At 52.7% G+C, this 19,934-nt stretch overlaps 5 protein-coding genes across 5 annotated transcripts; 3 read left to right on the top strand and 2 right to left on the bottom strand.

The window, feature by feature from the left end:
* The first annotated feature begins 3 nt into the window (after window positions 1-3).
* HD553DRAFT_306116 (uncharacterized protein) lies at window positions 4-2,982 on the top strand. Its single transcript, XM_046179229.1, has 6 exons — window positions 4-214; window positions 291-783; window positions 851-1,000; window positions 1,099-2,514; window positions 2,579-2,650; window positions 2,716-2,982. The coding sequence occupies exons 1-6, from the start codon at window positions 45-47 to the stop codon at window positions 2,941-2,943; spliced, it is 2,529 nt and encodes an 842-aa protein (XP_046038724.1). The 5' UTR covers window positions 4-44; the 3' UTR covers window positions 2,944-2,982.
* On the bottom strand, window positions 2,983-4,815 carry HD553DRAFT_306115 (uncharacterized protein). The gene is made up of 7 exons (XM_046179228.1): window positions 4,305-4,815; window positions 4,156-4,233; window positions 3,997-4,079; window positions 3,758-3,939; window positions 3,304-3,681; window positions 3,105-3,233; window positions 2,983-3,029 (listed from the first exon to the last, which is right to left on the bottom strand). The coding sequence occupies exons 1-7, from the start codon at window positions 4,342-4,344 to the stop codon at window positions 3,014-3,016; spliced, it is 906 nt and encodes a 301-aa protein (XP_046038723.1). The 5' UTR covers window positions 4,345-4,815; the 3' UTR covers window positions 2,983-3,013.
* Window positions 4,816-7,943: 3,128 nt separating this feature from the next.
* On the top strand, window positions 7,944-8,796 carry HD553DRAFT_322227 (uncharacterized protein; the record flags this gene model as incomplete). The annotated part of the gene is made up of 4 exons (XM_046181279.1): window positions 7,944-8,479; window positions 8,562-8,655; window positions 8,688-8,741; window positions 8,773-8,796. The coding sequence occupies 4 exons, from the start codon at window positions 7,944-7,946 to the stop codon at window positions 8,794-8,796; spliced, it is 708 nt and encodes a 235-aa protein (XP_046038722.1).
* A 4,479-nt stretch (window positions 8,797-13,275) lies between these two features.
* HD553DRAFT_339654 (uncharacterized protein) lies at window positions 13,276-16,273 on the bottom strand (the record flags this gene model as incomplete). Its single annotated transcript, XM_046182467.1, has 12 exons — window positions 13,276-13,791; window positions 13,848-14,135; window positions 14,221-14,422; window positions 14,490-14,692; window positions 14,769-15,413; window positions 15,491-15,505; window positions 15,582-15,641; window positions 15,709-15,738; window positions 15,821-15,921; window positions 16,000-16,071; window positions 16,153-16,186; window positions 16,265-16,273. The coding sequence occupies 12 exons, from the start codon at window positions 16,271-16,273 to the stop codon at window positions 13,276-13,278; spliced, it is 2,175 nt and encodes a 724-aa protein (XP_046038721.1).
* Window positions 16,274-16,803: 530 nt separating this feature from the next.
* On the top strand, window positions 16,804-19,895 carry HD553DRAFT_172581 (Aldehyde/histidinol dehydrogenase). Its single transcript, XM_046176904.1, has 14 exons — window positions 16,804-17,135; window positions 17,203-17,346; window positions 17,411-17,577; window positions 17,648-17,676; window positions 17,750-17,880; window positions 17,950-17,993; window positions 18,054-18,125; window positions 18,195-18,288; window positions 18,348-18,414; window positions 18,479-18,632; window positions 18,695-19,216; window positions 19,275-19,345; window positions 19,403-19,498; window positions 19,563-19,895. Exons 1-14 carry the CDS (start codon window positions 16,917-16,919, stop codon window positions 19,691-19,693), a joined length of 1,941 nt encoding a protein of 646 aa, XP_046038720.1. The 5' UTR covers window positions 16,804-16,916; the 3' UTR covers window positions 19,694-19,895.
* The last annotated feature ends 39 nt before the right edge of the window (window positions 19,896-19,934 follow it).

Here is a 19,934-nt window from a genome sequence, read left to right as displayed (position 1 = left end):
CGCCAACCACAGGACTGACTCGCTTGGCGTGGAACAGTCTGGCCATGTCCAAGCAATCGAAACCGCCGCCGCTGACGAACCGGCGCGACCAGGCTGTCAACCTTCCGACATCAAACGTACCGCAGGATGTTTCCTTAGATTACGAATGTGCTCAAGCTGATGGTATGGATGTCGACGAGAATGATGGTACACCGTTGCTGGATTTGAAGAAGAGGTTAGTAGGTGTGACAAAACAGCAGGCTTCGATGTAAGAGATCTAAGAGAGAATCATGACCCGTTGTCATCATCAGTCTAGTTGCCTTACAAGCTCTCCGTCAGACCCGTCAACACCACCTCAACAAGCTCTTCCCCATCTTCACATCTCCTGTCCCTAAAACGAAACCAGGTCCCAAACAGAGGACTAAGAACAAGACCGAAAGTAATACCACCGAAGCCTCGGCATCTGCCCCTACGCCACAACCAGATCCCGTCCAGGAAGCAGAAGAAGACCCCCTTCCTCCTCATCGGTTGAGATTGTTGGGCACCTGTCGGTTGGCATTAGGGCCGATCACGATAGACCAGGTCAACCTCTGGGAATGTAGATGGGAGGTACCACAGACAACTCTTCCTCCCCCTCCTGCTCGGTCTCTGCCGCGACCCCTTGCAACAGGATCGTCTCCGTCGACACCTGTGAAACCTTTGACGGTAGGATCTTCTTCGACGCCTGTGAGACCGTCAGCAGTGGGATCATCTCCTTCGACGCTGGTGAGAACTACAACAACGGAATCATCTTCGCCCATGCCTGTGGGTCGATCAGCCGGATTTCAGTCCTGAGAGTGACCTGTCGCTGACCCATTGACTTCTGGAAAAGGTGAGACCTGTCGCATCAGCAGGTCCTCCAAGGTCGACTTCGGGAGCACCGGGACCACCATCTCAAGTCCCAGCTTCAGACCAGAAGCCTAGACCACCCGGACAGACTACTATGGGTCCTCACGGTCCGATCGCTCCACCACCTGCTATCGTGAGTATACGTTCTCCTCATCTCCCTTCATTCACTATTTATCGCAAGATCACTTGATTGTTTCGCTAACTACCACCACGTTCCCTCGACTTTCACAGACTCGCGAACTCATCGACCTAGTCAACGCCCGAGCGCGAGCCCATCCCTGGCTAGCCATCCTCCTCGATCGCGCTGAATCGAAAAAAGCTACCTACTCTGAGCTGAAAAAGCTCGGTGGGGTCGTCGAGATCCTGGACAAGGGGTATGATCTACCTCTGGACAGGGCATTAGCGGAGAGGGCGGCTGGAGATGTCATGGGATACATCCGGAGCGGTGCCAAGAAAAGGCCAGGGGTGGGTACTGGAAGGCTCGTCATGCCCGCAGTTGCGACCAAGACGGCACCCGCATCGCCATCGATGGTGTACACTCCGAGCAAGACCGGCCCTGTTCCCGGGAAACCTCTCCCACCGATCCCGGATTATCCTTTGATATTGATCTCCTTTGCCGAGAATCCGGCAGTCAAATTTGTCCTCCCTTTCCCGTTCGCCTACATCTCGTACCATCCGACCGAGTCGACACCTCCAGTTCCTTCGATTCTACCTGTAACGCTTCCACCTCCACCTGTACTCTCTCAAGGATCGCGGACACCGACAACGACGCCCGCGGTCCGCCCCGTCCCGGGTAGAAGAGGTCATATGCTACTCTCCACTTTCCTCCCATCGAAAGGCTGGGGCAGATGGTTCCCGGAAAACGAAGCCACTTCAGAATCCGCCCGTAAACGTTCTCGGCGAAAAGACCCTTCTGCCCATGCCCGCCTAGGGCTGCCCAAAGAAGATCGGGATTACTCCATCGGGGGCTGTACAATACCTGCTGGTGGAGTCGAGCCGTTGACAATCAGGTTTGAGGATATGGCCGAGGTCACGTGGATGGGAGTGAAGGTGGTGGGGAGGGAGATGGAGGTATGCTTGGAAGCGCGGAGGAAGAGGTTGGAGAGGGAGAAGGAGAAAGAGGCGGAGCGGAATAAGAAGACGGCGGAGAAGCAGAAAGAGGTACAGGTGCAGGTACCGGCTGAGGTCGCGAAAGAGGGGGAGAAGAATGGCGATGCGATCGAGATACAGAAGCCCAGCGGGGATAAGGACGAAGATGACGATATGATCGTGATACAAAAGCCCGGCCTGGCAAACAATCAGTGCAATACGGCCGAAAACGACAAGGGAAAGGTCAATGACACGATTGTCATTCAGGAGCCCGGCGCTACGGATGACGGAAAGGTTAATCCCGCAAACACAAATGTAACGGAGAGCACACCTAAGGACAAGGCGGAACCGGCCGACTCGGCAGGTCTATCTACCGAGCGGCCTAAGCGGGACAGCAAGAAGAAAAAGCGCTGGAGCGATGGGGAAGAGGATATCTTACAGAACAAATCGTTCAAGTCTGGAAAGTCTACCGCTAAGCAGGCCGAGCTTGAGGATGAGTTGGGAGTCGAGGGCGATGATCCCAACAAGAGTTTCAAAGCGAGAATCTTCAATCAGCTCGTGAGTTGGTGACAGGCACGGAAAAGCTAAACTACGACGAGCTGACTATTGTGCCTCTGAATAGCTCAAAAGAGTGCCTGCCAGACGATACCTGAAGTTGCGCCTGCCTGAACCGTTACCAGACGATCTCGTCAAGGCAAGTTTGCTGCTCATCATACTCCGACATTCGATGCTGACTCATTCCCATCATCTCGGAATTAGGCAAGTACTCATTTGTCAGATCCGGTCATCAAGAACTTGGCTGTCGGCAAAGCCTCTCAAACCATCAACGTCCTCCCCGTGCAGACCAAGAAGCGAAGGACATTAGCTAGCAAACGGAACTCTGTCACGCCAAGCGCCAAGAAGATCAAGCCAAACGTTGTGAAGACTGGCCCAATTCCGGCTGGAGATGACGGTCCAGCTGAAAGCACAGTTGCAACTCAAGGATAACTGTATCACTGGATAGTAACGGTAGATCAGAATTACAGGTGCATTCACTGTTGTAGCCCATACTACCGAATCAACAATACTTGTCACTGCACTCAGGTTTTTGCCACAGACATATAGCGTCAGCATTCCACTCATTGATATTGCGACCAGCCTGTACTCACTGTTTCAGCTTCTGTCGCCTGTCCAACATGGCCTCTGCTAACCTGCCCTCTTTCTTCGCCTTCTTGACGTCATGTCGATCCGCGTCAGATACCACAGATTTGCCTAGATTCCATGCCTGGAACTTGGCGCTATCATGTCGTAGATCCAACTCAGCGCTTCTGATTCTGATCCAACTATTTTGCATCATGGCGGACGTACTTTCTCTCCCTCTCATCCTCGAGCGTACCCTCGATATCGATCGTTCGCCCCGACTCGGTATTCCGCTTCTTGCCCTTGGGACCGCCCGCCAACTCCGCCCTCGCCTTGTTGACGAAATCCCGCTGACACTTGATCCGCAGACCTTCCATCTGCCCGACCTCGTCTGCGTCCGCTCGGAGCTCGATCTGGGGTTTGCCCAGAGTGAGTTTCTCGGCATTGATAGAGATCGAGAGGTATTTGTCTGAGGATGTCTTGAGGGATAGCGTAGGGTGGATCGATGAACCGACCGTCAAGGTGGGTACGAATGCTTCTAGAGGTCCTCGGGATGGTGTCGAAGCCGAAAGGACACCCGATGATGCGGCCGTCAAGAAGGTACCGCTATCGATGTTCAGAAACGTTCAGTCCATATCTCAAAGTGTATAGTATAGATGCGAACGATAGTTGCCAGACTCACGAACTCGTTCGAAGGGATACGACGTCCTCTGAGCCTGATAATCGGGAGATAACCCAGACGTGGTTGATATCTGACGGTTCTACCACTTCCATGATCTCGTTGAAGCTGAGCTCATCCTCTCCCTCTGGCGCGACAGGCAGGGTGAGCGGTGCCGCGAATACTCGTTGCCGAGTCGGTTCGTACTATTTCCCAAGTTAGTAAGGTGATTCGATCATCTTAGCACTATGAGGAACGCTTACAGCTAGACAGGTTGGCGGATTGGACGGTAACAAGATGTACGACGGCCCGGTAATCTCCATTGCATCGGTAGGAAAGATCCAGCCTACGGTCCCCGTTTTGTCAGCTTCAATTGAGCTTCGATCGAGCTTAAAGACCGATGACCGAGGAAAGAAGCCTACCGTTGGGATCTCCTGAAGACTCCTCAACTCCGCCCTCATCCACCTCCTTATGAGATCTCTTCTTCTTCTTGGGTTTCTCTGATAAAATGACGAACGCAGTTTGTCAGTCGACGCTTCCGGACTTGCAGCTCAATCCGCCTTGCGCTTACCGCCCTTGAACTTCAACTTCTTCGAAACGACTGCAGACATGATGAAAGATAGCAGAGTATTTCTGCGAGAAAGGGTGGAGAGGGATTGAAAAGGTGATAACAGGTACAGTAAGGAAGAAGTGACAGATGATCGAATTCCAAGCTCGAGCTTTCACAGGGGGGAGAGGGGGTCGATATTTCGCGCGGGGGGGTTGGATATTTGCCCGATAGTTTTGCTTAGACTCTTCGCCCTATTATCTATCCTCTAGTGGGGCCTGATCGACTCTCGATTCTCGCTAAGTCCTTCATTCCACACGCAAGCGATCAAAAGCCTCACCTTCTACCCCAGAACCCCATCAATCTGCCAATTATCAGACATCAAACTACCCCCTTGCCATCAAACATTGCTCCTATGCCCCTCGACTTTTCCGCTCCCTACCCCCCTGCTTTACTCAGTCCAGCCCTTCTACAGGCCAGTGTCGTGAGTGTATCTGGGCAACCTCTGGTAAATGATGGACTAATATTGAGGCCCTTGTAGCCAAAGACCAAGTCCGGTATCTGTCGATGTCGTACCTGTGGGCGAACTGGGCGATTGGTTCTGGGCAAGACATATATTCAGCATATGGCACGGGAAAGAGCCCAACAACGGCTGGCAATCGAGCCGTTATCAGGACCTGTAGCCTCCCCGTCAACCGCCCGCGAACCGGTCAATAACTCTCCGATCCATAGGCCGCCCGTATCCCCCACATCGAGTCCGCCGGGTGTTGATTTTGATCTGATGTCAGATAGTGAGATGATCTCTGACCTGATACAAGATCACCGACAGCCCGATCGTCGCTCCACGCCAGCTCGATCTCCGACACCTGGTATGTCACCTACCCCTGGTCCATTTTTGGCCCCCGATCTGCCTGATATTCGGACCCGCAGCAGCAACATTACGTCTAGAGAGCAGCCAGGCGTGTATTTACACGATTTCATGGGAGAGTGGCCGTTTCCCATACCAACAACACTCAGCTATCCGGCTACCAACGAGCAATTATTATCCCACATAACCGACAGCTATTCAGCCCATGAGATCACTTTCACGGAAAGAGTGATTTACACCCACTGCATTCATCTTGAAGCTAGTGGAGTGCCCCGCGACACCGTCGAATTCACCCTTAAATCCATGCAAGGGTTGGCAGAGATGATAGACGAATCGGCACGAGCACAGGCAAATGACGGGCCCGATTATCAGCCACTATTAGGCCCCCGCCCGGCTACAACAATGAAGACGGTCCGTCGAAGAATGGGCATCAATGCCCCTGTTATCACGCATCCCGTCTGCCCCAATCACGACTGTCAACATGTGATGTATGCAGTTTCCTCGACCACGATGTCGTTCACCTCAGCACCCTCCAACAACTTACCCACCAATCTCCCCAAAAACTGCCCTGAATGTGGCCAGGACTTTGATCCGATTACTGGTCGCGTTCCCCTAGATTTTGCGCGGATACCACTGAAATATGAGGTTGAAAGACTTCTAGCTCATCCAAAAGTCGAAGAACTTGCATTTAACTGGCAAGATAGAAGGCGTCTATGGGCCCAATTGGACGACGCCCGATTCCCCGGCCAGAAGATATATCGTGACCAATATGATGGGGCACACATCGATACTATTGTTGGGCCGACTGGTATCCCTCTAGTATCGGACGAAGAAGTGCCGACTATCTTCTTTAACCTTTTTATTGACTGGGTTAATCTGAACTCTAACATGGCAACATCGGCCAACTCGATAGGACATATCTCCCTTCAGGCGATCAATCTTCCGCAGGGTATGAGGTCTGTACAGAACATGATATGCCTTGTCGGAATACTCCCCGGTTAGCACCCTGATATCTGCCCACCAACAGACTTCTAATTTACCATTAATGCCCTCCGATAGGCCCAAGAGAACCCCGACAGGTCAATCTTTACAAGTTCCTTTTGGCTCTCGCAATGGAGTTCAGACAGGCGTGGCAAGAACCCATTTTAATAAGGACTCCGGGGTCCCCTAACGGCCGGCTATGCCGCCTGGTATTGGCCGCCATTTGTGCCGATAGACCGGCCGCTACCTCCACGATAGGTGCCCCCGCTCAGATGAACAAGAACGAGATGTGCTCGCGCTGCAAAGCTACCCGCGACCAGGTGATATACACCCATGGTATATCGCCCTTATGTCTGCCTTACAAACACCCTGAATGGCACTCATAACCGGTTGTCTATGCTTTCCAGCTTTTGCACTTCGCTCTTCGTTCGAGCACACTTCGGCCATTTTGCAGCAGCATAGCGGGACCGAAAGAACCATACGAGAGGCCCGATGGCAGCACGATCGATTGCAAGATGTATTGCATTCGGAAGTTGAGCGCAGACGGCAAGCTTGGGAATATGCCAATCGGGACACCAGAGGACCTAAACCGGCCCCCTATCGGGCAAAGATCTTCACTCCTGCGATGGAGCGAGCGGCCCTGCGCAATGCCGATTATTCGAAGGTTATTGGGCAGCTTTCAGCCTTCATGTTGCTGCCTTATTTCGACAAATTTGCTGCAACCATTTTTGACGCAATGCACAACCTGCTACAAGGGAATAACAAAACGTACCTCAAGAAGTGCTTATGTCAGGGCATTTATCGTAAAGATTTCGGCCCTACATTGGGCACGATAATCGAAGAGGATGAGGAAGATCGCGACAGTGACTATCCTGAGGATGACGGACAACCAACCAACGAGGATGAGACCCGATCCCAGGCGGATGCGTTGGCTGTTATTCGCCAGGAAATCACGTATCGCGCATCACAACAAGCAACATCCAGCGCCCATGTGGGTGTTATCGCGCCCAATATAGGTACACAACGCGAACGTCGAGGGGTCGACAAGCTCCAGCCTGTCTTCTCCCCAAGAGTTCTGGTCGCTATCAAGAAATATATTCCACAGGTAAGCGCTTGATATCCTGCCCGACAATGCCTGTCTAACTGTTCGACATCTGAAGGTTGTTGTGCCGACAGGCATCTACCACACCATTCCCGACCACTTCTTAGATCCTCACAGTGGCTCGAAAACTTCAGCACAGTGGCGTACATTCACAGAGGTATATGTCCCCCTTATCATGCCTGTTATATGGCGGAAGTTCTCCCCCTCATCGATGCACCAAATGTCTCGAGACGACATTCTAGATGCCGCAGAACTGGAGTGTTGCCTACTACTATCGGAGCTAAACATCCTGGCCTTGAGGCCAGTTATCAGTCGGAAACAGGTCGACTGTCTTGCCACTGTAATAACGCGATGGCAAGCCGCTATAATCCGCCTACATCCCTCTATTCGGCGGACTCCTAACTGGCATCAAGTCGTCCACTTGTGGGAGGATATCTTGCAGTTCGGACCCCTGCCATCCACGTGGGTCTTTGGGGGGGAACGGCTGGGCAAGTTGTTGAAAGCCGTCAATACCAACGGAAAACAGATCGAAATCACCCTGTTAACTGCCCGATATAAGGCCGCTTGTGCCAGTCTGCAGCAAGGGTTACTGTTCGATCAGGCTGGGACAGATATCGAGCGACAGGCGGCCCAGAAATTGATGGATATCCATCGACAATTCATCCGACGTGATCAGGCAAATGGAACAGTCGCTACCCGGTTTCTTGAACACATGGAGGCTGATCGTCAACAGATGACGGCGGCACTCAATGGGGACGATATCGTGCCAGTTAACACTCACATGGAGGGCAAACATCCGACCACAGCAGAGGTCCCACCAGGCACACTGAAGGCCATTCGACAAGCGCTTGAGGATCGGTACCCTGAACATCGGTGGGTAATTGAGGGAAATGGGGCCAATGCCGGTCTGGTATCTGGGGCGATCACCATCCTGCAAATGGGCACCAAATACAAGACGCTTGAAGGTGCAGGGAAAGTTTTTCGCGGCTGGAACGACCGCATATCGGGGAACTATCGGACCTGCCATATGTCGCACTACAAGGACACATTATACATGCAGAGGAGTGCAAACGATTTGTTCAATGCAGTACCACAATGGGCAGGCATGTGGCTCGTGGCTGGCATCTATCGTGTCAGATTGTTGCCCGCGAACCCCATTGCCACGGACTTGTTGATGGTAATCGGACGCAAGGCTGCAACACACTTTGTAGACGAGGGTGTTGCTTACCCATATCCAGTGTACCAACAGTAAGCCTAAGTCGACCAAATATGTGGCTCCAGTCGTTCAAATATGTGGCTAACAGCCGGTCTTTTAATCTGTGGATTACAGTCAGTTTTTGGACGCCCATCTGTTTGAATCTCGGTCATTCGACAACCTTACTGCATTTGTGACATCTCCATTGTTCTTCGAAGGATTAAGGCCCGTCAGTCTTATTGAAATTCCGGCCGATAGTAGTCAGATAGACAGCCAACCGATTTGGTCAGCGATGTCATGCAATCGAGTATAGCGGTGAGTGTAAGAGTCGCGTTCACGTTCGCAGAAGTCAACGCAATCGGTGGACTGATATTGGGCACATATTGTGTCAAAAAAGGTATGATATTGGCCGGAGGGATATTACAACATTCACGCATACGAAACCCCTCGCTCGCCCGGTCGGATCTATGAAACATTTTCTATTGAAATCGCCCTGATGTTGGGACCGATGCTGTTGCGATAGTTGCTGTTTTTTTTTTCTTTTTCTCTTCTTTTTTTTTTCTAAGTCCTCGCATAACCTCGATCCCTATTGTTAGGCGTCGAGAAGGCTCCAGGGAAGACCGGCTCGATGTATACCTGCGAGGACATATCCGGGAGTAATGTAGAACGAAGGACTAGGGTATATAGATGTAATAACAGATGAAAGACTATATACTACAATGCTGATACAAAGTGATACAATACGATATGCTCCTTGAACAACTCCGCCGGAGTTGGTACGACTCGAGTCCGGCGTACGCGCGTGTCGCTATAACAGGATCCCCCCGTTACGGGCGAGCTCCGAACGCCCTAGGCATCGCCGTACTCCTCGAAAGCAGGTTTCGGCTTGTTTGGGTATCGTCGATGATAATCCAGCACCGCTTGGTCGTCATGGTGGAAGTCCTCCGGATGTACCCACTCGTTATACTCATCCTCGTAACCTTCCCACCGCACCAGATATTGGGTACGCGTCTGACGTCCCCGCTTCCTGCTCCGCGAATCTACGATCTCAGATACTACCCACTGGGTATCACCGTTATCCACCACCTCTGGAGGAGGAGGCGGGACCTGTTCCCGCGAGGGTAGCTCGTTCCGCTTGTACGGAATCAGCATCGAGACATGGAACACGGGGTGTACCCGCCGCAGTTGCTCGGGAAGCTCCAACCTTCGCGCCATCTTCGCATCTCCCACGACCTCGGTGATCTTGAAAGGTCCGAGGGTCTTGTAGTCCAACTTCTTGTTGGGACGAACCGTCTTGATGTGGTCCGTAGACAACATCACTTGATCCCCGACCTCCATTCCCTCGTCGGGAACGGGTCGCCTCTTTCTGTTGGCGTATTTCGCCATATCCATCCTTGCTTGCTCCAACGCCCGGATTACTGATTCGTGGATGTTCGAGAGTCGCTCCCTGAACTCATCCGCGCTTTCATTGGGTACTTCGGCCATCCGGATGGTGAACTTGTGGTCAGTCCCCTCGGAGGCCATGAAAGGCGACATCCCTATGGCGGAATGCTTGGAGTTGTTGTAGGCGAACTCCGCCAGAGGCAACAACTCCGCCCAGTCGTCTTGCTGGAAGTTCACGTAACTCCGCAGGTACTGTTCCAACGTCGAGTTGCTCCTCTCCGTTTGTCCGTCAGTCTCCGGGTGGTATGCCGTCGAGAATCTCCTCTCGACACCCGCAAAAGCACATACATCCCGCCAGAAGCTAGACATGAACAATGTTCCTCTGTCCGAGATAATCTGATCAGGGAACCCGTGCAACTTGACGTAATGGGAGAAGAATAACTTCGCCAGGTACGAGGCGTTGTTATCCTTTCGACACGGGATGAAGTGTGCCCGCTTACTGAAGCGGTCGACGATTACCAGGATTGCATCCTGGCCCAATGACTCGGGGAGGTCCGTGATGTGGTCCCAAGTGATAGACGACCACGGCTTCCTCGCCGCAGGTAAAGGGGCCAATTCTCCGATCGGCTTTTGTCGGGGACGGCGGTTCTTCTGGCACGTCAAGCACGAGGCCACGTAGTTGCCTACCCAATCTCTCATTCGGGGCCAATAAAAGTCTCTCGAGAGGAGGTCCTCCGTTTTGTCTCGCCCGTAGTGCCCCGCGAGCTTGCCGTCGTGAACGTACTTCATCAGTCGGACCCTTACCGACTCCACATCAGGGACGTACAGGAGTCCCTTGTAGATTAGGAACCCCTCGCCATCCTTCTTGTAGGGACCCTGCTCGTTGGGCTCCCTCTCCATCTTCTCCAAGATGGCCTTGACTACTTCGTCCGCTTCGTAACCTTGCAACAGGTCTCTCCGGAGGTCCTCGCCGGGAATTGGCAGGGTACCGTTGATCTGTAGATGCGGAGGAATCTCCCGCGCTGTAGCCGAGAGATTCATGGGCCGTAGCATCGTCTCGGTCTGTCTTGGTTCGCTCTCTTCTAGGAGCTCCTCCTTCCGACTCAAGGCGTCGGCCTTGCCGTTCATCACCCCCGGCTTGTACTCCAGGGTGTAGCTCAGACTGTTCAACAGCTGAGACCATCTTGCTTGTCGCCTCGACAGTAGCTTCTCCGTTCGGAAGTACTCGAGGTTCTTGTGATCGGTAAAGATCCGAATAGGGTGAGGTCCCTCCAGGTAGTGTCGCCATATCTTGCAGGCGTAGACGATGGCCAGCATCTCTCTGTCGTGGACGTCGTAGTTCCGCTCTGCGGGAGTTAACGACTTCGACATGAACGCTACTGGTCGGAGTTTTCCGTCCGAACCTCTCTGCGACATCACTGCTCCAATCGCTCCGGCCGAGGCATCCGTTTCCAACGTTACCTCTGCATCTTCCTGGAAATGCGCCAGTATAGGCGCCTGCGTGAACGCCTTCTTCAGCGTTACGAACGCAGTCTCTGCGGATTCGTTCCATTGAAACCGCACTCCTTTCTTCAGGAGCTTCGTCATCCCCTGTATCTTCTGGGAGTAGTTCGTGATGAACCTCCGATAGTAGTTGGCGAAACCCAGGAACGACTGTAGTCCCTTCAGGTTTCGAGGCGCCGCCCATTGTTCTATGGACGACACCTTGGAGGGGTTCATCTTCACCCCTCCCGGGGACACGTCGTATCCAAGGAACTCCGTGTCTGTTGTGTGGAACTCACACTTCTCTGCTTTGGCGTACAGCCCATTTTCTTGTAGCCTTCGCAACACCTCCTTCACGTGTCTCTCGTGCGCAGTCTCGTCGGGAGAGAACACGAGGATGTCGTCCAGGTACACTACGACGGACTCGTCCAGAAGGTCCCTGAACACATGGTTCATCCACCTTTGGAACGTCGCCGGAGCGTTCGTCAATCCGAACGGCATCACCAGACACTCGAACAGTCCGTATCTAGTACGGAAAGCTGTCTTCCATTCGTCCCCTTCCTTTACTCGTAACAAGTTGTACGCTCCCCGGAGGTCCAACTTGGTATAGATCTTCACTGTCGTTAACTTGTCGAGCGTTTCGGAAATCAGCGGTAATGGAGTCCGATCCTCTGTGGTAATGGCGTTCAAACGCCGGTAGTCAATACAGAGCCTGAGCTCTCCTCCCTTCTTCGGGACAAACAATACGGGGCTTGCGGCGGGTGACGTCGAAGCCCTAATAAAACCTTTATCAAGGTTCTCCTTGATCCAGCGCTTCAATTCGGCGCTCTCCTTTTCGGAGTGGTTGTAGAGTTTTCCGAAGGGGGGTACTTTCCCTTCCTCTACGTCGATCGAGTGATCGAAGTCTCTATGTGCCGGCAACTCGTCGGCCTTGGTCTTGGAGAACGCTCCGAGGAAAGCGTGGTACTTCTCCGGTACCACCTTCCGTAACGTCTCCATATATTCGGGAGGGTCCAGGTCTCCCGGGAAACTCTCCGCTGGCTTGTCGTCCCAATCCCATAAGTCGGGACGCCTCACCCTCTCTTCTTCTTCATCATTGGCCTTGAGGTAGGCCACTACTAGTTCTTCGGTGACCCCTCCTTTGATTCGGTCCGTTGAACGTAACTCCTTCTCCTCCGTTTCGTAATCCACGGGGGAGTATACTATTTCTTTTGCTGGTGTACATCCGTTCTGGACGCACTTATCTTCGAACGCTACTGCGCTCATTTCCCAGTCAATTCGGGGGTTGTGCTCCTTCAACCATGGTAGGCCGAGCACCGTTGTGAAAGTTCCGAGGCTACATACGTAGAAGTACGCCGTTTCGGTATGTCTACCGATACGTAGTCTAGCTTGTACCCGGTGTGTAACTGCACCGGAAGAGATCTCTCTCCCATCAATGACCAGGAGTGGTCGGGGTCGTTCTAAAGGAATGAGGTCGAATCCGTGTTGCTCGGCGAATTCGGTGTCTATAAACAAACTGGTCGCTCCTGAGTCGATCATCAAGACCGTCTCCGTCGGAGTACCATTCGGGTAGAAGGTGCCGGTGACCGTAATATGAGCCTCCGGCCGAGAGGGAGAACCTATGCTGCTCAGCACCAACGGTTCTCCAGTTGCTACGTTCAAGTCATTACTCGGGGAACTCGGATGATCTGTTATTCTGTTAGGCGTCGAGAAGGCTCCAGGGAAGACCGGCTCGATGTATACCTGCGAGGACATATCCGGGAGTAATGTAGAACGAAGGACTAGGGTATATAGATGTAATAACAGATGAAAGACTATATACTACAATGCTGATACAAAGTGATACAATACGATATGCTCCTTGAACAACTCCGCCGGAGTTGGTACGACTCGAGTCCGGCGTACGCGCGTGTCGCTATAACACCTATCGAGTGAACCATCAACCATCGGAAATCGACCCAACAACCCACCCGATTATGCCCGATTAGGCGCCCAATTGTACACCGCCCGGCTGCTCGAAACCCGGCTGGACCTGTTGATCAGCAGTGGCATACTGGATAGCAAGAGTACGGAGCCCTTCGATCGAGGTGATATCGGCCTTCGGACAGGTCCGCATTCGAGCCGATTTGTTGAAGATCGACTTCACCGAATTGGCCGCTTCATCCCCAACGGTGAGCTGCTGCCACGTCTTCTCGATAACACCGGCGGGCGTCTCAGCAGGGGGATCCGGGTAGGTTAGAGCCCAGATTTCCGGCGAATTTGCCTCCCAATCAGCCCGAACCTGCGGATGAATCATCGACCGATAAACGATGGCACCCTTGAGTTCGGGGTTGGGGTCAGGTCGGGATCGATCGGTCTCCAAGGGGGCCCGAAGATCCTTGATTTTTGGTACGATACGAGGCCAATAGCGCCTGGGGGCTAGCCACCTCCTTTGGTACATCATCTGATGTGCGTTGGCGTCGGCGGCGAGCTCGTCAAGGTAAGCGGAAACCTCAATAGCCTAGATATCCGACCATCAGTAAGCCAGTTAACAGTCCAATATCTGCTGGAACTCACCTCGTCAGAGAGCCAATACGGGTACGTGACTTCGACCGCGTTTTGGATCACCTCGTCGTTGGCTCCATTGTGAACGTATCGGCGGAAGATGTACCACCCGGAGGTCTCGATATCAGGCTCATTGGGGCCAGTTTGTTCCAGGACCGAACACAGACGGTTGAAGGGGTCATCGACCGGCCAGAGTGTCGGCGCAAATAGGGTATCGACCGTCAATCGCTCGAATACCTTGTATTTGTTGGCCAGACCGGGGGCCGATTTCAGGAAGTTTGCAGCCCGATCTTTGAGAATCTGGATGTGGGAAGGTCCAATAATCAGCCATTAGTGAGCACATTTCGGCCTACTAACTGGCGATTATCGATGGGATATCGCTTACCGATTGGGTCTTCCTTCGATTCTGCCAGGCGTACAGGGGAGGGCCGCCGTTCATGATACTCTGCTCTTGGTGGGCCTCACGCTTGACCGTATACTGGGTGATAGTCGCTTGAATATCGCATTCGAGGGGGATCTCGCCGTCCTTTCTGGGGTTCCAGGTGTTGCGGATCTGGTTCGATACCTGAACGATAAACGGCTCCCACCTGTCGAACGTAAGGTCAATAAAGGCCGGATATGTCCTCGATGTTTGGAAGATATCAGGCAACTGACTCTGGCTCCTTCGTCTTCTTCCAGTCCGGTCTCCACACGAGCTCTTTCTCGCCATTGCCGAGCTCGATTTCGAGCATTTTTTCGCCGTTTTCAAGGGGTTGAGGCCACTGGCCTTCGGGGAGATATCCGACCTTCGACGTCTTCGCCAAGCCGTATCGACAATTCATCCCGATGGCCTTCTTCACGTAGTAGTGAGCCCATGCCTGTCGAGTATCGGACAAGTATTGGTTAGTCCGCTGGCCTAATGCATGTTGAATATCAGCTCGATATCAGACTGACCTGCAAAGCCTTTACGTCAGTCGCACGCCCCTCTTTCGTCGGAGTCGAAGGGATCACGACCGTTCCTGTCGGAGTGGCGGGCAAGTTGGAGGTCCCCGAACCGCTCGCTACAGGGGTGTTAGGAGCCTGTTGGTTCCTGTTACCGTTGCTGCAGGAAGCAATGGCAAGCTGGAGGTCGGGGTTCTTCTTGATTTCGTCCATCAATTTGGCCAAAGTCAGGGTCTTTCCTCGCCCGATAAGTGCCGTACTGGCGGTGTCTTTGGCGGAGTTGGCGGTCTCTTTGACGGCCGATATCTCCTTCCTCATGATCTCCCGTTCGGCCTCCAATGCCTGAAGGTGTTTGAGGGCGTGGTTGCAGTTCTTGCGAGCGGTGTTGGCGACGTCGGCCACGGTTAAGATCGGCGCTAATCCGACCAGAATCTCCCCCAATACAGCCTCGATTTCATCCAGATAGGGGGCCTGTCTGTCGAGCAGGACCTGCATCTCCTTGATCGTTTTGGCGGAGGACGGGGCGACAAACTGGGTCCGGAGGCGGCTAACCTCCTCCAATCGGGCCTGTAGTCGGCTCACTAACTCTTCGATGTGCTTGAACATATTTCGGGGTTGAATATCTTCGACACCGGGAGTAAGCGAGTCTCCAAGATCCTATGAATATTGGGATAATATTGGGCAGTCAGTGGACGGATATCGGGATGATTGGAAGCGGTAAGGTGACGGCTTACTTTGGTGATCCGAGGCTATCGAAAGGCATTATCGGACCAGTTGAAGGTGAGTTAGAAGTCAGATAAAAGTAAGATTTTCGGTAGCACTCACAAGTTTCGGAGGGCGTTCATCTTCGAGTAGGCCAAGCCCTTCCCGTTTTCGCTTGCGACTCTAGTGATATAAAAGGCTGATATCAGAACCCTATCTGCCAGATACCAGAGCGTTCTTGGTGACCTACTTCGTTGACATCGAGTGCACCTCTCAACATCTGCAAGCGGGAACACGGAAACACGAAGGAGACATATCAGACCCGCTGTGAGGTGGATATCGGACCGATAGACGTGACTTACATCGTCAAGGCCGTCAACTGGACGGTCGAGGTTAGGATCGATCCCATCTGTCCCGTTCCCTTCCGTCCTAGGCGACGAACGGAGATGGAGGTTGTTGGGGTCTGATATAGGGGAGGAAACCGACGTGTATGTGAGCAAAATGGGGCGGGATAGATGCTAGTTGGAAGCTCGATACTCACTGACGGTACCGTCGCCCGCTCGTGAACCGGATGGCGTGGGCGTAGTAGGGCTTGCACCCTGTCTTTGAAGGACTGAATGGGAGGGATAAAGATGATGAGTAACTGGCAAGTAATGGGCATGGAAACGACAAGATATTCGATGACTGTGCTTACTTTGAGCCGGCGATAGCGGGGATGATGATGGGGGCTGTGTGTAAGCAGCGGCGGATTGAGATCAGATCAAGCTGATAATTGGCGTGATATAGAGACGATACGAGGCACATACCGAAGACATGTCGGACAGGAAAGAACCGAGAAGCAAGAAGTAAGAAGTCCGAGAAGGTCGTAAGGTGTGGGTCGTAGAGAGGTCGTATCGGGGTCGTTACAGGGATACTTGAAGGCCGATAGAAGGCTGTTGTTAGGTGAGTCGAAACTGGAGGCGAGCGATGGGGGACTAGAGGGGAAAGTATAGTAGTAGAGTATTGTATCGAAATCGTAGTCGACGACCTATATATATTGTGAAATCGGACCCTCGGTGATCGTCGCTCGCGCTAAGCGCGGGAGTAAAATAGGCCAAAAGAAAGCGCGGACCGATACTCGTCCGATAGATGCCCCCCACGCGGACCCCCGAAGTGAGGTCGAATATTGGCCCGATATTTACAAACGCGATATCGGGCCAAAATCGGACGCGAGTTCGACCCCCCCTTCCCCCCTGTGTTTCCTCGGGACACCGACCGTTGTTCTCGGAAGCAAAATCGCTTCCGAAACTCGAGCGACCACAAAGTCGAGGATGTGCTGAAATGAACAGGTTTACTCATCACTCAACGATGATATAGATATGTACTGTCTACTAGCTACTAGCTATACTTGAGGGGACTAGCTCTGTGTCTGTCAGGTCATAATAAAGAGGTACCTCACGCTTCGAGATCTCCGTCAAGATGTGGTCTCTAGACGTCATAGCTCGGTACAAAGACCGGAAGCCGTGGTGTCTGCGGTTGGAGCCTATCAAGGATAATATCTACCTCGAGACCACGCTGGATCTAATCGTGGGGATTTTCAGTTTCTACGTGGCTACCTGGGTTCCTACCTTGATCAGTTGGGTGGACGGCTATATATCGGAACGGCAGACTCCCGATGTGCATGTTGCGATTCCTGTTGTAAGTTGACAGTCATGAAGAAATCGATCAGTTCGACGTTGATGGGTTGCGCTCGGCGGGGAAACAGTCCACTCTTACATCATGGACATCAAGGATCGTCGAAAACCCTTCAATACAATCGCATTTGCAGGATCCAACTCTTCTTCCCGCTGGGCATGGGTTGCACGACAAGGATACCAAGTACATCACCGCATACGATCCCTCGACCGGCGTGAGTTCTGCGCAACCTGACCTCTCGATCACCAGGGAGCTAATTGTCCTAGCTTATATAACAGTATCACATAGACACCTTGCCTGTTCCATCTAAGCATCAACTCAAGAAACTGATAGAGCAGGCGCACCGAGCTTTCCCGGCTCAGCGGCATACTACGTTCGTGGAAAGAAGGCGACTCCTGAGAACCTTCAAGAAGTGGATGATGGCCAACCTCAGGGATATCGTCCGGTAAGCTACACCTTGATACCCGTATATTCCTTGTGCTCGCTACTGACAAGATCGCGAGCGGCCTGGACAGAGTTGGAGCTAGAGACACGGGAAAGACAGGTATGAGAGCTACAGACCGAGCTGAACCGGACTCGCGGTCGAGACTGACATGTTGCGCGCTCCTGCACACTAGAGGTTGATGGGGCTTTCGGTGAAATCCTGACCGTCTTATCAAAGATCGACTATCTGCTGGCGTATGGTGAGGCGGCTATTATACCTGAGTCTCGGCCAGGAAATTTGTTGCTAGCACACAAACGGTCGAAGGTGAGCAGGAAATCCCGGGGACCGATCGTGCTACGTTTAAGGCTGACGCGTTATCATACATGTCTGTAGGTTTTCTACGAACCACTTGGGGTCGTCTGTGCCATTGTTTCCTGGTACGTCGCGCTGTCTATGATCTCGATTTCGCATCTTCGCTAACGATACCGGCGTAACAGGAATTACCCTATCCACAATGCATTGTCCCCTATCCTCGCCGCTTTATTTACAGGCAATACGGTGGTGCTCAAGTCAGTCGTGCTCTCGGCCAGAAAAAACGTGAACACTTCTCGCTGACCGCTCATGTCTGGTATCGCCAGATGTTCCGAGCTTGTCTATTGGAGTTCGAAGTGGATCGTGGACGCCCTCAAGGCCACGCTCATAGCGGTCAACATGGATCCTGATGCTGTCCAGGTGAACTTGGTTGAGCTATGTGCGTCATCATTCGCTAATTTACTGCTTTTGTCCGTCAGCTGGTCTGCTGTTATCCGGAAGACGCGGACGTCGTCACCAAACACCCTCTCGTCAAGCATATTACTTGTCAGTCGAGCATGTTCATTATGGTATCTCTCACGTGACGCTGATCATTGACTTTGTGCTATAGTCATCGGCAGCGAGCAAGTTGGGCAGAAAGTAGCTACGGCCGCTGCCGAATCCCTGATACCTACTTGCATCGAGCTCGGAGGAAAAGATTGCGCCGTACTACTGCCTACAACAAACCTCAAGTTTTTCGCGTCGACGTACATGCGTGCTGCTTTGTAAGCTGGGTATACTTCAGCATTGCTCGCGTATGCTTGACACTAACCTTTCTGCTTCACAGCCAAGCCAACGGCCAAAATTGCATCGGGATCGAGCGTTTCATCGTGCATAAAAGCATCTACCAAGACTTTATCGATACTATGCAGCCCCGCGTTGCAGCTTTACGATGTGGTCCCTCGCTCTCTTCCGCTCCCGGTGAAAAGGATGGTCTGATTCCAACCGTTGACTGTGGAAGCATGATTTCTTCCCGCTTGTTCGAACAGCTGGAGGCAACTCTGTCTTCGGCCGTCGAACAAGGCGCCAAGATCCTGGCTGGTGGGAAACGGCTCGATCACCCGGTCTGGAAATCCGGTCACTACTTTCAGCCGACTTTGATCGTCGACGTCAACGCCGACATGGACATTGCCAGGAACGAGTTGTTTGCGCCGGTTATGACGGTCATGCCGTATGATACGATCGAGGAGGCTGTGGCTATCGCCAACAGTACACGCTACGGACTCGGTTCAGCGGTCTTCGGGAACGATAGGACCGAATGCCGTCAAGTCGCAGCAGCCTTGAAAACCGGAATGGTCGCCATCAACGAGTATGTCGCAGAGTGTTGCGTGTATCCATGTAACACGCTCATATCCCAAAACTTTCAGCTTTGGCGTCTTCTACTTGAATCAGGCTATGCCATTTGGAGGAGTGAACGCAAGTGGTTTCGGTCGATTCGGTATGCCAGATATCGCCTACGACTATCCTGTCTTATCGCTCACCCGCATGCTTTCAGGTGGTCCGGAGGGTTTGAGATCTCTCTGTTCGATCAAGGCTGTTTCAGAAGACCGCTTCTTCAAGCTGATTCAAACCGGAATCCCGGGACCATTGGGTATGTGGCGGCAAAGCGTACCGTCAGGCGACATAGCAGCACTGATATGATTGGATTGTCATAGACTATCCTCTCCCTTCACAAGAGAAGAGCTGGGGATTCTTGAACGGCTTGCTCAACCTTGCTTACGGACAGGGCGTCAAATCGCGCGTTGCTGGATTGTACGAATTAGCCACTTCTGCGCTTCGGAAATGAGACAGCTATCGCGATTCGAATGCGCTGGGGTCTCCTTTGGCTGGAATATGGCTCAATGGCAGCACGGGAACGATCCGATGGCCTTCTCGTTCCTCTGCCGCCAAGCGAGTGGTCCGGAAGAATATTGAGGACGGGCACGTTCACGAACCACAACAAGCTGGTAATCTGGCAGACCCACGTTCTGGGAAACGCACGGTCAAACGTTCGTTCGGGCGATTTTGCGGATGCTAATCCTGAAACG

The sequence above is a fragment of the Filobasidium floriforme genome (assembly GCF_021052385.1).
Source record: "Filobasidium floriforme strain CBS 6241 chromosome Unknown HD553scaffold_4, whole genome shotgun sequence".
In the NCBI taxonomy this organism is placed as follows: domain Eukaryota; kingdom Fungi; phylum Basidiomycota; class Tremellomycetes; order Filobasidiales; family Filobasidiaceae; genus Filobasidium; species Filobasidium floriforme.
Note: the sequence above shows the minus strand (reverse complement) of the source record. Positions and strands in the feature narration are given on the sequence as shown.